Below are 18021 nucleotides of genomic sequence, written 5' to 3'. Positions count from 1 at the left end.
AAGCGGAAGGAAAAGTCCACCGTGGGCGAAACTCCGTACATTGTGGTCTTCCCCAAGGGATACACCAATCTGAAGAAGCTCTCTGCAATGAAAGTTGTGGCAAGCACTATCATCCGGTGGGAGGCCTACCGGAACAAGCGGCCGAACGTGACCCAGTGCAGGAACTGCTTGCAGCTGGGTCATGGAACCAGGAACTGTCACCTGAAAGGGAGGTTTCAACAACTGTGGGGGTCACCACAAGACGGAAAAGTGCAAAGTCCAAGAAGCCGAGCCAAAGCGGTGTGCCAACTGCTCTGGAGCCCACGAAGCCACGGACCGCAGCTGCCCTAAGCGTGCGGACTTCATCCGGAGGCGCCAGCAGGCGTCGAAACCGAAACCGCCAGCAAGGAAGGCGGAGAAGCAGAGTCCAGCAGTTCCGGCGTTTACGCCGGCGGAGTTCCCTCCGCTGCCGGGCGCAGTTCCGGACGGAAAATCCAAGGATCGCCCTCGTCCCGCAGGAAGCAGCCAAGGTGGCTCCCGAGACGGTGGAGCCACGGAGAAGGAAGCCGGGGAGGTACTCTACAGTTCGGCTGAGCTGTGGGGCATTTTCTCCGAGTACATCGGCAGGTTCAAGACCTGCCAGACCCGCTTGGACCAAGTAACCCTCGTCAGTTACATGATCTCCAAGTATGGAATTCAAGGAGTTTTTTTTTGTTATTATATATTGTTTTACTGATCCTCGGTCCCAACCTGGTCACACCACCTAAAAGGACCTAATAAAAAATAAGTTAAGAAAAAAAATATGTTTACGCTGTGGACAGTTCCGTAGTAACAGATCAATAGGGCGAACCTGCGTTTGTAAACTATCCCCCTCTATCCCCCTGTTACTTGACGAGAATTGTCACTTGAGTAAAAGAGATAGACTGCTTGTTTACAAACGCCAGATTCGCCGTATTGATCTGTGACTACGGAGTTGAGAGTGAACGTTTGGCGCGGAAGTGTGAGTGTGATTGAATTGTGCTGGAATCGGTTGGCGGAATCCGGAGCAGGACACGACGGAAGCGGACATGAGGTCAGTTGGTGGTTGGGAGGTTAATGATCGGCAGCGATGGTGCTGCGTCCGGAACGTCGTGTCTCAAGGAGTCCCGGTTGCGACTCTACACTACTTACGTTAAACCGATTTCAATAATGCTTGAGATAGTTCATCTACACGTCCTTTCAGTGCCCCAAACTAAAAATAAATGATATTTTGTGTAAATTTGGAGAAAAATGGAAATTAATGGCGGAGGTCACGGTGGCTCAAACGGCTAATTGGAACTCATCCGAGAACTATTCTTTTTTACTCTCCTGCTTTCGGTTATTTTTTTGCAAGATGTTTAAAAGTGGCGTTAGTGCCACTTTAAGTGTCAAATCAGTTTTGACACATTTGCTAACAGGATTTAGCACGGATATTCTCGAACTCATTTTTAAAGCAAATGAGGCAAAAAATACTTGAAATATTGTTGAAACCTTCGTAAACAATGGAAATAGATTATCCTCCTACACACAGACTAGTGTTGAACCCAAACGAAGCACGACGATGGCGACATCTACAGTTCTACGTCTTTGGCTAGCTATCAAATGGAACGAATTTTATCTACTACAAATTACGCGGCTGTTACGAGATTCTACTGCGACCCGCTACCGTTGGAGCTGGCCGTCTGTCCGTCACCTCCGTGGACCGTTGTTGCTAGCACCGGAACTAGCGGTCAAATGCTCGTCTGGAGCAGACCCCGCTCCAGGTTGAAACACTCCAAAACCGAAGCCCCGATCGAGCTGCGCCGCGTCAGCATCGACGTCACGATGGTCCACTTGTTGAGCTTGGGTTCGTACCGTTCAACGGAGTTCAGCGAAGACGACCCGTCGTTACCACCGAGCGCGTACAGATACCCGTTGGCCTCAACGACCTCGTGGGTAGACCTTCGCGAGTGCATCGGACTGATCGGTTCCCAGCTGTTGGTTCGCAGGTTGAACCGTTCACCGGTCTGCATGCACATGGTTCCATCGCTACCCCCGATACAGTACAGGTACCCGTCGAGAGCCGCCACGCCGCAGCTACTGCGCCGTGAAGTCATGCTAGGAACCGCCGACCAGCTGCCAACTCGCGGGTCAAAACGCTCCACCGAAGACTGGTAGTTGCTGGAGTCGAATCCCCCGAGGGCGTAGATACAGTTGTCCAACACCGCTACTCTACAGTATCGCCTCCGGGTGTTCATCGCCGGACAGGACGTCCACACCGCGGTCAACGGATCGTACCGTTCAACGCTGGCCAAGCAGGACGCTCCGTCGTAACCTCCACAAACGTACAGCAACCCATCAAAAGCACACGTCCCCAGACAGGATCGCTTCGTTCCCATCGGAGTAATATTGCACCACTCGTTCGTCAACGGATTATAGCACTCCGCCGAAGCCAAGTCGTTCTCCCCGTCATACCTAAAAAAACAAAACAAACAAACCTTCAATACCCAACCCATCAACCACCCCCCAAAAAACCACCAACTCACCCTCCAACGACGTACAGCAACTTCCTCAACGCCGTTACCCCCGCCCTCGACCTCCTCGAAGTCATCGGCGAAATGGTCATCCAGGCGTTCGTCTTCGGGTTGTAGCACTCGCACTCGTTGTGGATCGCGAACAAGCTCCCCCCGCCCACGGCAAAGATGTACTGTCGCATCCCCTCGGGCCGTCGCTCCAGCGTGCGCTGGCTGACCAGCGAACTGCGCTGTTCCGGCAGCAGGTGGTACTTCATCGCCTCAAGCAGCAGCTCCTTGCAGTGGGGGTCTTCCCGGACCATGGGTTCCGTTTCGACGCAGCTCATCAGGAACTCGCGGTTGACCAGGGGCAGCCGGACGTGCGACATGAGCTCGGAGATGTTTTTCTTGCGCTCGGCGATGTCGTGCTTGACCCAGTTTAGGACCGCCACGAAGACCTTTTCCTCGGAGCAGATGTTCAGCTGGCTGTTCGAGATGAGATCCTGGACCTGGAAGGAGAGGGGGAGGTATCGTTGGGGTTAGTTTTATATTGCAAAATGTTAGGGGTAAGTTGGTCCCCTTTCAACATTTTGAATAAAGCTTAATTAATCTTAAATTGAAATGAAATTAAAACCGACAATAATTAAACGGGAAATAGAATAAAAATATAACCTTTAAATACACTTTGCCTATGGTCGCAACGTTTGCCTAGAGCGTATCCTAGACCTTTCACCTTCCCGAAACCGTCCAATTCCAAGCGAAACTAACTTGGGGACACCGTGGAGATTTTCCCTTGTCTCCTTAAAAAAGTGGAGCATCAACACTTCCCGTCTTCCGGGAAGTATCTCAATTCAAACATTTTGCCTTCCTCACTGAGGTAAGGCTATAATCGAGCAATTTTTCTGGTACTTTTGTACCCGACCCTCTCCGATTTCAATGAAACTTTGTAGACATGTTATCCTAGGCCTATATAAGCCATTTTTGTGTATATGGAGCCAATTGCACTCGAAAATGACATTTAAGAAGGGCGTAAATTTTTTAGATATTTTTGTATTCTGTAATTTAAAAATGACTGTATCTCGAAGCCGTTGCATCGTACCAAAAAGTGGTCAAAACAAACTTGTAGGAAATTGGACGGGCTTTCTGAAAAAATACACTGAAAGAAAAATATACGCCACTTCTATGGGATTTTTCAATTTTTATGTTTAAAAGTTAAATTTTAAGATGAAGTCACGATTTTTTTTCGTTCAAAATTTTTGAGTAAATAGCCTAAAATGTTACAAAAAGACTCACGAAAAATGCAGGATAGTATGTCTCCCTAAAAAAATACAAAAATCATTTACTAAATCTGTTTTTGTTTTAAAGTGGTCTAAACTTCAACATTTTCAGAAACCGATAGCGGGAATCGATTCTCCACACAATTTTACATAAAAGTCTCCATATTGACCATTGTCCTAAGTCCAATCCTTGCGAAGTTACAGCTGAAGGAATCTTCAAGCAATTTCAATATGGCGACTTGTATCAGAAGAAAGTGAGGCATTTTTGCTAGTTCTCACTGTTCTGTGTTCTGCGTGCAAGTCCAAAAACATCGACCATACACATACTAACACAAAGCGCCACCAAGACAAAAAAAGGTGATTATGAATATTTTTGGCACTTTCGTTAAAAAATATGCGGTTTTGCAAAAAAAAATAACAAAACAACATTTTAAGTATAGTTCGCCTATCAAAATTGTAATTCGTTACTGATTTGTTCGAAAATTTATTAAAATTAATAAGTTTTTTTGGAGCACCCCTTTTGGACGGACATTTCTGTTGTCACCTTTTGGTTCCTTGGATTAACCATGGATAATTTCACAGTGTAATAAACAGGGCAGCTACCACCACGCGGCGCCACCGTTTTGAAGGAAAAAATGATACAGGTTTTTCAGACGAGTTTCAATCCCGTGACTTAAGTGATATTTATGTACTTTTTTGAAGCCGGATCTCAATTAAATGTATGCAAACGATGTCCAGATCCATCACCCGACCCATCGTTGGTTAGGTAATTGAAAGACCTTTCCAACGAGTCTAAAACATTGAAGATCTGGCAACCCTGTCTCGAGTTCTGACCACTTAAGTTATGTCTGTGTACTTATTTTTCTGGATCTAAAAAAATAGCTGAAATATGTGTCCAAACCACTCATATTACCCATTGTTGGTAAAAAGTGAGGAAGGCATCAACCACATAGGTGGATTAAGTTAGTTTTTTTGAGAGATCTGAAAGAATTAAACATTTTCTATTTTTTTTGCGACGATCAAGTATAGGTGTTTTCTGTTTTCTTTCGAAAGAATGAAAAAACTAACAAAAATATTACAACAATTAAGAATAGTTTGTTTTAAAAGAATGGGAAATATTTAAAAACTAGAGGCGAGCAAAAAAAAACAGAGCCCTAATAAAAATTAGAGCAGTTATTTTTAAGCTGCGGGCTTTAGCAAGAGCCGTTCCAAGAGTGAATGATTTTTAAACCAGTGTCTTTTTTAAGTTTATAAATATAATTAATTGAAATTCCCTCAAACTGTAGTATTAAATTTGTTTTTAGAATGGAAAATGTGATTTCAATTAGAGTGTAACAAAAATGACTTTTTGGCGGGCACTCAGGTGTTTGTTCCGGTGGGCGAACTAAGCCCAAATCCCAAATATGACTTTGACCACTAATGCGTTTTCTTTCAACATATTTGGCGTGTAGGCCAGATCCTTGCAAAAATTTTGTACATATAACAATTAAAGAACTACAAAAATATGTTAGACGTCTGATTTTTTCTGCACTTGTTTGAATATATTTATTCTATGTAAGAAAATTCACAAAAATATGACAGAACATTGTTTCCTTTTACCCACATTCGATCTGTTGTCCACTTTCGACCATTGGTCCGTTTGACCTAGTAATCGATACAAATTTAAAGCATAAAATTTGTATTCGTCTTATATCAGCATTAATTTGGCTTATTAGTGAAAATTGTTAAACTAATTTTTATTAGTTTATAGATCCGCAAAATGCTTTGCGCCTAAAATATTTTCTATTAAATTTTATTAAATACAAAACTCTGTCTTGTATTCAAGCATATTTATGACTTTGAACTTAAAAAAAATATTGTATTAAAAAAAACTTTAATTTTCCATCAAAAATCGACATCTGGGGCAATTTAGGACAAAAGTAACGAATTAACGATTTTCAAATTTATTGCTCTAAAATCTACTGTACCTATTCAGACTGCAGACTAAAGATAATTTTTAAAACATGTTAAATATAAAACATAACATTCTAAACTTATCCAAAGTATTACATTGTCTGGTATGATTGTATTTGTTTCATTCCTTTGTTTTTTTAGACAGTCCCATCAAATTGTTTAAACTTTTGTAGTCATGTTATATTAGCCTGTCCCATTTTGAGGTCATGTCGAGGAATTTCAGGTGCTCACTTCTTAAATGATAGATTATGATGTTAGGAACAATGTTTTCTTAGACAAGAAAAAATAATAAAATATTTTCTCGCACCCTCTAGTCGATTTACTGAAAAAAGTCACTTTTTTGAACAAATTTTCTAAAATCGCTTGGAATCAATACAAAAACTGTTTCGATCATGTGTGTATTCGAACACGGAACCGGTTGTTGCGTTTGAAACGGAATTTGTATACGATTCTAAATAGATTCCGTTTCAGAATTCGGATTGATTTGACTGGGTTAAATTGCAGCGATTTAAACACGCAAATAACATTGCAAAGGGGTGTAGCTCCAAAACATCACTGTTTACACGAAATTTGATTTCAAATTCGGATTCAGCGGCCAAAATTACTATAAGAAAGCATACTCTGACCTTTGCGACACATGCTAGCAACATCATGTAATTAGTAGGCCTTGCTTCTGAATTCTGAGAAATTTTGAAAATTGGCACTTTTTTCTCACTAAAACTCAAATATCTCACCTCTGGAGTATCGAAATTGCATTATCGCAGAGGGAAAAATGTTTGCCATTAAATTTCCTACAAGCTGCATGTATTGGTTTTACTGTGAAAAATAGGCTACCCTAAATTTAATGAGCATTTCTGAAAAAAGTTTCGAAAAAATGCGATTTTTGTGACATAAATCCGCCTGGGAGAGTCCAAAAACTTAAGTTTTGGTCCAATATTGATAGTGCATCTTAATCTATGGACAAAAACCTATCGTTTGAAGATAATACACACCTGATCGAAACAGTTTTTGTATTGATTCCAAGCGATTTTAGAAAATTTGTTAAAAAAAGTGACTTTTTTCATTAAATCGACTAGGGGTGCGAGAAAGTATTTTATTATTTTTTCTTGTCTAAGAAAACATTGTTCCTAACATCATAATCTATCATTTAAGAAGTGAGCACCTGAAATTCCTCGACATGACCTCAAAATGGGACAGGCTAATGTTATATAAATAAATAAAAATATTAATGTAGATCAAGAGATAGAAATTTGGCATGTTACACAAACTTTCATGAAATTTTCTCTTTGCCGAAAACACCAAAGCCCTAAAACGTCATCCAACAAAGTTAGATTTTGGTTGACACCTTGGAAAATTGTCACCCTGTATGTCAATAACCTCCAAAAAATAGCTCTTATCAAGTATAATAAATCTTCCCAAGACACCATTTGGCTAGGACCTAGGACGTCAAATAAAGGAGTGAACAATTTATTCCACTTGACTTTGCCAATTCGAACACTGTGCAAATTGTGTCTAATCATTATGAGGAAAATTTCTGCATACTTTTTTTTATCAAAAGATTTTCTTTTAGATTTCTGAATAAATAAAAGTTCCTCTTTCCGATGAATTCAATATTGGTTAAACAATTTAATACTATTTTTTTAAGGGTCAAGAAAAAGCTTTACGAACAGCAAAAAAACGGAGAGGGGGGGATTTCTTGGGGCTTTTATTCACATTATCTGGCTTGCTTTCGCTCAACGCAAACAACTAAAAAATAATAATATAGTATAATTTATCATATTTGCATACTATCTATAACATTATAAAATCCCCCCGGTGGGTTTCGATCACTCCCATGACATAAATTAGTTTAATCACTCCGATTGTCTGAATCGTTCATATTTCCACAGAGAGATAGTACTTTGTACCCTCGCGTTACTCATCCCAAAAAGGACTTTCCCTCCTAAAAACACTTGACCCTAATGTAACGAATCATTTTATTAGGATAAACTCACCCACGCGGGTGCACAGAGTTCTAAAATTAACCTTTCGTTCCTGGCCCGATACCTTCCGGTTTGGGCTCGACGCTATCCTTCGGGACTTCCATGCGGTCACGTGAAGGTTTTGGGAAATTTAATGTTCCACTTCGGTGCAACCCACCACGCCACACACGCAGGCACCACCCACCCCATTGTCCGGGAGGGAGGCTTATGGGGAAACTTTTCCCAAGGACAATCAACCTCTCATACACAGTAAACAAGTTATTTAACCTAAATTTATGTTGAAAAGTGGAACAACAAATAAAAATATGTAAAATTACACACTCTTTGAAGTAAACATACAAATATCTCAACTTAAAATCATTTTACGATTTTCTAACTGTGCACAGTAGGAAAACAGGCGATGGTTCGTGGTTTACGTGGAAGGTTGGGGAAATGTTGCTTAAGTAAATCATTTTCGGCGTTTAGCTGGGGCAAAAACCACACCAACACGGTACTGTTGTCGGATGTAAAAGAGTGGAAAATCGAGGACTTGGAGGAGCATGTTTATGTGGCTGATTTTAGGGATGAGTTGTGCCTTAATGGGTGTGGTTGTGCCTTTTCCCTGCCATCAAGGTGAGGGAAAAACTAGGACAGCCGGAAAAGTGGATGTTTATTTACCTCGTTAAATCCCAGCAGTAAAAATTCCTCCGTGCCGACAACTTGTTGAAAGTTTTGCAGCGCATAGCGGTGGGACCGGGAGTGAAGTTCCTTGCACGAGTGGGCATCTGAAATTGGAGGGGTGAGAAATGTTCGACGTGGAATGCATTAGTTTTTTTTTGTCCAGAAAACAAGACCGACATAATAATAAAAAAATCGTTTTCGACAGTATGTTTTCGGGTTGGGTGAGGTAGAGCATGTGAACTACACGTGACGCGAAAAGCTGTATTGAATAATTCATGAGCGAGCACATTTTCTCAATGAACGGGAAGGAACAATTTGGAGGAAACTAGCGTAACGATGTGCATTTATGAGCTTTTACAAAACAGGAAGTTGTACGTCCCAGAAACTTTAAAAACTTGTTTTAAACCAAATATTACTGAATTAAATGCCTCAGCAGAAGTAAAATTTTATGTGATATAAGAGAAAATTAATGACGATTTTTGTTGACTGATCAATGTAATGTCAACAAAGTTATTTTTTGATAATATTTATTTGCTTTTCATTATACATTCTTTTTTCAGTTATTCAAGATCCATACAAATATCCGGAAGAGTGGTTCTCAGTAATTTTTCAAAAGGTCCTATCTGCATAGGAAACCCATGAGGAATAGGTTGGTTTGAAAATTTAATCTAGAGTTGACTTTTTACAAGGCAGAATTGAACCCTAGTAATTTTTTTAATCTTACAGGTTTTATCATGGTTCTGAAAACCCTGATACGACCTAAATAGGCTCTTATTGACTACTTAAAACCTAACTAGGGAACTACTGTAAAGAGCTTAAATTCCGAATATGAGTATGATTGGACGCAACAGTGACTAGGCTAGGCACTTTGTATTTGAACACTTTGGGACTCAAATTTGAAAATTCAAAATCCAAAATTCTATTCATTCCATCTCAACTGTGCACGAAAAAGTGCAAATTTGAAAATTACCCTCTCCGATCCTGCTCAAATTTGGCAGAGCTGTTGATACTATCAAAACATGCAAGAATCCCGAATTTCATCCAAATCGGACCACCCCCTCCATTTTTGTACCTCTCCAAAAAATCGACCTTTTGGCGATTTTTGACCAAACCTCCTAGTTTCAAACGACGATAGCATAAATCTTAGAAGGTCGGTCTTAGACTCAATTTTGAAGGAAATTGGACGTAGAATCCATTTCCGTGATCAAAATGTTGATTAATTTATTTTATCTACCTGTATTGCACAATTGAAAACTTTAAACGGCCGTATCTCAAAACACCCCAACTTATTTTTTTTATTTAACCTCACCATCGTGTTCCCCGGCTAGTTTTACATAAGAATCACTTATCGACAGAAATGAATATGTTTCGTTCCAGAGATATCGAATTTTAAAGTTTTGTGTTTTCGAAATTACCTACATCGCCGCATCTGCTAGAAGCACACAGACGGGCTGATCAATAACTGCTACCTGGTGCTCTGCGAGATGATTAATTTAATTTATATTTTTATAATTTTACGCAAATATTTATTTAAATGGCTAATAGGGGAAATTCTCGTATGTTTGGCAGGTTAAATTCTCGCTTCTAGTTTCGTCCAATTTGCTCATTTTCATTTAAACAACAAATGTTGCAAAACTTTTGATAGAAACTTGCTTGTTCACTTCTTATTGAGCTATGTATCATTCGATTTCAGTTAAAAACGCTTTTAATCAGCTGTATTTGAATGCCAAAGCGCTGATATGGCAACATAACAGGAATTCTGGAATTAGATGCTGTTCCCCTACCTTGATCAATTTATTTTTGTGAAAGGAATATTTATTGGGTTATTTTGAATGCACCGTTTTTTAACGTGTTGCTAACTGTTTTAGATTACCTCCGAGGCCATGACTAGGGCCTTTATCATGGGCGGTAGCAAAACAGTGTCATTCAGCAAAACCCCCAAAACCTGCGTTTTTATTATTATTATTATTATTATTATAGTTTATTATTGACATTTTACCATAATTTGGAAAGTCTGATTTATGGTTTAAAAGATTGATCATATTAAATCAATTTTTATATTGTGAGCCAGCTCCATTTGATTAAAAGATGATTTTGGTCAAGGTACATTTAATTTAAAAAATCCTTATACGTGAGGACAGCAGCCGTACTGTGTTCCAAAAATCCAAGAATGATAGAAGAAAAAAAAACACTGCTGCGGACGGTGTCGAAATCATCGCAACTAAATTTGGGGAATTAGCCGCTTTGCAGCAGATCAAACTTTGAGATTTTCTTACATTTTTCAGTTTTATACTTTCCAGAAATCCTTTTCCTACTCCTTGTAATCGTCCTTCACTAGAGTACAACGTATCAAAAAATTTTATTCATTTTAATTCATATTTTTTACTCAATAATGTATCGTGCAATTATTGTTGAGTGTCACTAACAAGATTAATTGCATTTTCCTGCTCGCTCCGTCGGAATCCAATTCTGCCCTTTATTGTGTGTCGTTATTGCTCTGTCCTGTGGGTTAGCACAGAAAATCACTTTATTCATATTTTTGAGCAGATAAACATTCATTGAGGAAAGAGATGCGAGCCGTAATTGCGCTGCGGCGCATGCGGCTTGCTGTGAGAATGTGTGAGGATGTATGATGTATGGGATTTAAGTCTCAAAGTAACCCTTGGTGTGCAAATAGTATTTCCAGAAATGTATTCGTTATTTTTTTATTAGTTAGTTTTTTATTAGAATAATTCTATTCTCGTTGTGACGTGTTTGTGTGCATGAGGTGGTGTGGTGGAGGGATAATAATTTAAAATATTCGATCATCAGTTCGGTGGCAGTGTTTGTTTGCATGCGGTAGTGTGGTGGAGGGAAATATTGAGTTTTGCGCTCTCTGTTGGTTTATGTCGCAGGCGTCGCGCTTGATTTTTGTTGCCTTTCTAGAAAAGGCACCTACGATTATGCTTATGCTTATTTTATCTTTGTATGTATCTAATATTTAACATATTTTTCACCACTTTCCCTCTTCTTTTTCTTCATTCCTTCCTTAAAGTCGCGTAAATAATAATATACCGGTCGTTAAACGAGAATGTCTAACTCGAGTTCATGCGTCGTTTTTACGGATTTGTTCTCCTCTTACTCTGATCTTATTTTCCGATAATTATAAATATAACGTAAAAGATAAAACCACTTATAACGACTTCGGCTTTAAAATGTACCATTCGTAAAAACGTACCATTCGTGATTGTGTCACTTTATTAATAACTGCTCGAAACAAAATTTTCAGTTACTAGTTGTTCGCAATTTTGTCGGTCTCGTAGATCAATGTTTTCGGAACATTTCGTCATAAAATCCTGCAACACGATGAAATCATTGCAAACCTCACTATAAAATTTTGATATAATTTAATCGGAAACCACAGAAAATACAATTTAATATTTTGCTTAAATAGTAAAAGGAGGAAAAAGCCCTTCTCACAGCGTCGTTGCTCGGAAGGCACGCCGACGGGGGAATGAATGATTATTTGGCGCCGCGTTCGAATTAAAACTATTTCTAAATCATTGATGGTGTGTCTTACAGCAGCCGGCTGCCTAAGACCTATAAAATTGCAACTGATAAACAAATTACTTATGGTCGCATCACCTACCACGGTGAATCCTGACCTCATACCCATCTTACTAACCCCTCAAAACTCATGTGATACTTTGTCGGAGACGCAGTCGATTTGGCGGTCCCATCACTCAAGTATCGGACTAACATTCCCATCCACTTCCCCGTGTCTTACCACTGGTCGTGGCCGGCGTCGGTATTGATCAGCATGATAGGGATCTTTGAAAATTGCGAAAGGGTGATGATTGGTTCCTACTTTTCATCTGTGGTCCACGGAGCAATTTTTGGGGGTCCTGGTCAATAACGAAGTAGCAGCTACGGGTAAACACCAATGCTATGCTATGCTATGCTATTTTTGAGCAGATAAACATTCGCGATTAATCTCCAGTTTCCTACAGTGTTATACAGTTAATTTTTGCCCAATGGCCACGCAATGCGCCCCTACCGAATGTTGGTGCCGTCTAGCACGGTACACGTCAACCGAAAGACCGGAAGATTGTAAGCGAGAGAGAGAGAAGATTGTTCTTTACCATTAATTGACCGAGCCCGAACTAGCCGGACGTGCAATAAAAACTTAATTATATAGCGTAATCGCGGTACTTTTATTTCGCTCCCGCGATCACAGCATTTTGGCGACGAGGCCGTCCCGCGCGAATAAAAGTTCGGCCCGAAAGTGCGGCGCGCTAGCGCAAAACTCGAGGTGAACTGTGGATTGAGGTTACGACACCTTTCTCGCCACGAGGATTCTGCACGATGCCAGATACTCCACCTGCGGCGCTGGCCCCGGCACCTGTAACCTCGGGGAACCAGCTCCTGTTGAACCTGCTGCAGGGGCAGCAGAAGCTGCTGGAAGAGCTGGTCAAAAACTCCGTCACCCAGAAGGACACGAAAAACTCCAACGAGTTCGTCATGGAATCCTTCTCGAACACCATGAGCGAATTCGCCTACGACCCGGAGAACGACGTCACTTTTGCCAGCTGGTACAGTCGCTACGAGGATCTCTTCAGCAAGGACGCGTCAGCTCTCGACGGCGCAAGTAAGGTCCGACTGCTGCTTCGAAAACTGTCTCCTGCGGCCCACCAGCGGTTCGTGGACTACATCCTTCCGGCTTTGCCGAAGCACAAGACGTTCGAGCAGACAGTCGACATCCTGAAGGCGATCTTCGGCGAGGGGATCTCTACGTTCCGGAAGCGGTTCCGCTGTCTCCAGACGGTGAAAAGCGGCCAAGAGGACTTCATCAGCTACTCCGCGACGGTGAACCGCCGTTGCGAGGAGTTCAACATCGGCGCGACGAAGGCGGACAAGTTCAAGTGTTTGGTCTACGTCTGCGGCCTGCAGTCACCGAACGACGCGGAGATCCGGATGCGGCTGATCAACCGGATGGAGATGGAGCCGGAGAAGGTGACCCTGGCGTCGCTGGTCGACGAGTGCAACCGACTCGTGAACCTCCGGAAAGACACGTCGATGGTGGAAACGCAGGAGATCAAGGCCGTCTATCAACCCACCAACCAAGGTAACCGGTTCAAGCCGACGGATCTGCCGAAGACGCCCTGCTGGCTGTGCGGAGGAGTCCATTTTGTTCGCGATTGTGGCTACTCTTCGCATCGCTGCTCGATGTGCCATCAGATCGGCCACAAAGATGGCTACTGCGCGTGTGTTCGACCGTCGAAACAAAATGGTGGACACGCCGACAAGCCACAGCGGAAGCCAGCAGCCCAGGGCCAGCAAGGACGACCCTGGAAGAAGGACAACCGCGGATCCAGAAGCCAGAAGCCGTACTCGACGAGGATCGTGTGTTGCCGGCAGGTTCAGGCAAGTTCTGGAAGGAAATTCGTCGAAGTCGCTATCAACGGGCAGCAAGCACACCTCCAAATCGATTCTGCCTCCGACATCACCGTAATCTCGACGGCGACGTGGCGGAAAATCGGCAGCCCCCTGGTAAGCAGCACAAGCGCTCGAGCATCAACTGCCTCGGGATCTCAGCTGCAGCTGACGTCACAGTTCGAAGCCTACGTGACTTTCCAGGGCGTCGATCGAGAGGGAACCATCTACGTCACGAACGCCAACCTCAACATCCTCGGCATCGACTGGATCGAACGGTTCGGTCTCTGGGACGTGCCGATCAGCAGCGTGTGCCAGGCCATCAAGATGCTCAAGGGGACCGAGATCGACGAGTTGAAGGTGAAGTATGCGGACGTCTTCTCTGAACAACCGAGCGTGTGCAGCTGTGTTGACGTGCAGCTCAGCGTCAAAGAAGGCGCCAAACCGGTGTTTCGCCCAAAACGGCCTGTGGCGTACGGGTCGCTGCAGCTCGTTGAACAGGAACTGGACCGTCTTGAGAAACGTGGGATCATCACACCGGTCACGTACTCCGAATGGGCCGCTCCGATAGTGGTGGTTCGGAAGGCGGACAAGTCTGTGTGGATTTGTGGCGACTACTCAACTGGGCTCAACGACGTCTTCGAGCCCCACCAGTACCCATTGCCCACACCGGACGAGATCTTCGCCAGCCTGGCCGGAGGTCAAGTGTACAGCATTCTGGACATGCGCGACGCCTACCTGCTGCTCAACGTGGCAGAACCGTCCAGGAAGTACCTGACCGTGAACACCCACAGAGGCCTGTACCAGTACAACCGTGTTCCTTTCGGCATAAAACCGGCGCCGGGCGCGTTCCAGCAGGTCATCGACACAGCGCTCGCCGGCCTGCCCGGTGTCAAGGCCTACCTGGACGACATCATCGTCACCGGCAGAACCATCGAGGAGCACAAGCGAAACTTGGAGGAGGTTCTGCGTCGTCTTCAGAAGTTCGGCCTGCGCTTGAAGCTGGAAAAGTGCAAGTTCTTCGAACGGTCGGTGAAGTACTTGGGTCACATTGTGGATCAGAACGGCACTCGACCTGATCCAGAGAAGACGAAGGCCATCGCGGAAATGCCGGCGCCCACTGACGTCTCCACCTTGCGGGCGTTCTTGGGGGCCACAACGCCGACCGGAATACCGCCAGCAGCGCCCAGTATTTCATCTACGAACATCACCACCACAGTCAAATCAGCAGCTCAAGCTACAGCCAGCAGTAGTGTTGATGCAGCGAAAGCCGCGCAGATTGACGGTACTAACACCAACGAAGCCGCGATCGTCGGCTACGATCCTGACATAGACGACCCGAAAATGGATGATGAAGCAAGCGAAATCGAACGGCAGAAGATCTTGAAGAGAACAATCAGCACGTCTCCAGCAAGCTCTGGTGGCGAATCAAATCAGCAGAAGGAAGAAAAGGGAAGGGGTGTTTCAAACGCCAAGAACGCCAAGAGGGGTTCGGGAAAGAGAGGAAGGAAGAAGAAGTAACATTTTCTTGATAGTTTAGTTAGCAGAGTGAATGTGGCATTTGTAAACTAACTTTTGTCAAAATTAATGACAATTTTGAGCTGAATGATTAGTTTGAAGATGATGCTGAAGAGAACAGGGTTCTAAAGCATTTTGTAGTACAGAAATGTTTATAGATCTGCACCTGTGGCGAAAATGTTAATATAGTTAACCAGCATAAGATAAAATTGTAAAACTCATAACTAATATTCAATAAAAAAACCTCTGAACAGAAAAAAAAAACTACGGCCAAATCGAGAAGGAGGGTCTTGCCCTCATCTTTGCGGTAACCCGGTTCCACCGCATGATCTTCGGCCGTCACTTCACGCTCCAAACCGACCACAAGCCGCTGCTGGCTATCTTCGGTTCCAAGAAAGGAATCCCCGTCTACGCTGCGAACCGTCTCCAGAGGTGGGCGGTGACACTGCTCAACTACGATTTCGACATCGAGTACGTGCGCACGACGGAATTCGGCAACGCAGACGTCCTCTCAAGGCTGATCAACCGCTGTGCCAAGCCTGAGGAGGATTTCGTGATCGCAGCCCTGACGCTGGAAGCAGACCTGGACGAGGTACTTCGTGTGACGCTAAATTCCTGTAACCTTCCTCTCAGTTTCAGGACCATGCAAGTCGCAACCGCAAAAGACGCGATTTTGCAGCAAGTCCAGAAGCATCTGCGTTCCGGTTGGCCACAGTCGAAGAAGCAGCTTCGCGCTGAAATACAACCCTACTTCGAGGCCCGCGAATCGCTCTCGCTGGTCCATGATTGCATCCTTTTCGGAGAACGCCTGGTAGTGCCAACCATCTACCGTGCCAAGTTCCTCAAGCTGCTGCACGCCGCACACCCCGGCATCGAGCGCATGAAGGCTTTGGGAAGAAGTTACGTGTACTGGCCTAACATGAGCGCTGACATCCGTGATCTGGTCCTGCGGTGCTCCCAGTGCGCTGCCGCTGCCAAAGCGCCAGCCCGTGCCATCCCTCAACCGTGGCCGAAGTCGACGAAGCCGTTCCAGCGTGTGCACATCGACTACGCTGGGCCTTACCACGATCAGTACTTCCTTGTCGTCGTGGATTCGTTCTCCAAGTGGCCGGAGATCGTACCAACCGGGACCATCACAACCACTGCTACGATTGCGATGCTCCGCGAGATTTTTTGTCGCTTCGGGATGCCGGAGAAGCTCATCTCTGACAACGGCCGCCAGTTCACCGCCGACGCATTCCTGGACTTCTGTACGCAGAACGGGATTGAGCACGTTCGTACGCCGCCCTACCACCCACAATCAAACGGGCAGGCAGAAAGGTTCGTTGACACCTTCAAACGTGCCCTGGCCAAAATCCATCAGCGGGGAGGAAATCTACGGGCCGACCTGGACACGTTTCTGTTGAACTACAGGATCACCCCGAATCGAAGCGCTCCTGACGGCAAAGCACCTGCTGAGCTTTTGTTTGGCAACAAACTCCGCACCACTTTGGACCTGCTGCTGCCGCCCACAAACGTAAACAACACGCTCCAACTGGACCAGGACAAGCTTCGGGCGTTCAAGGCGGGTGACCTCGTGTACGCACAACAACATTCCGCTGGCACAACCCGGTGGACACCTGGTGTCGTCACTGGCAGACGCGGAAAAGTGTTGTACGAAGTGGAGCTGGACAACGGTCGCACGATTTCGTCACACCTCAACCAGTTGCGCAAGCGGCTCGACCAGTGTCAGCCGAAGAATCGTGGACCTCTTCCGCTGGACATCCTGCTGGACACGTACGAGTTGAAAAGGACCAAACCAGCGCCGGTGCCCGGACGTCCTGTGGTTACACCTGCACCTTCAGCCTTGCCACAACAAGAAGATGCTGGACCTCGGCGTTCTGAAAGGACGCGCAAGCAACCGGACAGATACGGCGATGCCGTGTACTGTTGAGGGGAGATGTTAGGGCCACGCAATGCGCCCCTACCGAATGTTGGTGCCGTCTAGCACGGTGCACGTCAACATGACAGCTGCCACACAGTGACAGCTGACCGGAAGATTGTAAGCGAGAGAGAGAGAAGATTGTTCTTTACCATTAATTGACCGAGCCCGAACTAGCCGGACGTGCAATAAAAACTTAATTATATAGCGTAACCGCGGTACTTTTATTTCGCTCCCGCGATCACAGCAATTTATGAATATGATTAAACATTATTTCAATAAATGACCAGGTAGCATTTATTGATCAGCCCGCCTGTGTGCTTCTAGCAGATGCGGTGAATGAAGCTGATGTAGGTAATCTCGAAAACACAAAACTTTAAAATTCGATATCTCTGGAACGAAACATATTCATTTCTGTCGATAAGTGATTCTTATGTAAAATTGGCCGGGGAACACGATGGTGAGGTCAAATAAAAAAAATAGGTTGGGGTGTTTTGAGATACGGCCGTTTAAAGTAAAAAATAATTAATCAACATTTTGACCACGGAAATGGATTCTACGTCCAATTTCCTTCAAAATTGAGTCCAAGACTGACCTTCTAAGATTTATGGTTCCTGAGCTATCGCCGTTTGAAACTAGGAGGTTTGGTCAAAAATCGCCAAAAAGTCGATTTTTTGGGGAGGTACAAAAATGGAGGGGGTGGTCCGATTTGGATGAAATTCGGGATTCTTGCATGTTTTGATAGTATCAACAACCCTGCCAAATTTGAGCAGGATCGGAGAGGGTAATTTTCAAATGCTGTTCCGCTT

At 44.1% G+C, this 18021-nt stretch overlaps 1 protein-coding gene across 2 annotated transcripts in view; it reads right to left on the bottom strand.

The window, feature by feature from the left end:
* Positions 1–1476: 1476 nt before the first annotated feature.
* LOC6031980 (kelch-like protein 17) overlaps positions 1477–18021 on the bottom strand; it is a 65792-nt gene continuing 49247 nt past the window's right edge. For both annotated transcript variants that reach the window (XM_038255808.1, XM_038255809.1), the window contains exons 7-9: positions 8359–8465; positions 2523–2998; positions 1477–2451 (exon numbers count right to left, since the gene is read on the bottom strand). In XM_038255808.1, coding sequence (XP_038111736.1) covers positions 1728–2451; positions 2523–2998; positions 8359–8465 — 1307 coding nt within the window. In that variant the 3' untranslated portion in view covers positions 1477–1727. The remainder of the gene's footprint in view (positions 2452–2522; positions 2999–8358; positions 8466–18021) is intronic.

This window comes from Culex quinquefasciatus, chromosome 2 (assembly GCF_015732765.1).
Source record: "Culex quinquefasciatus strain JHB chromosome 2, VPISU_Cqui_1.0_pri_paternal, whole genome shotgun sequence".
NCBI classification, from domain to species: Eukaryota; Metazoa; Arthropoda; class Insecta; order Diptera; family Culicidae; genus Culex; species Culex quinquefasciatus.
This window is presented reverse-complemented; position numbering and strand designations above follow the sequence as displayed.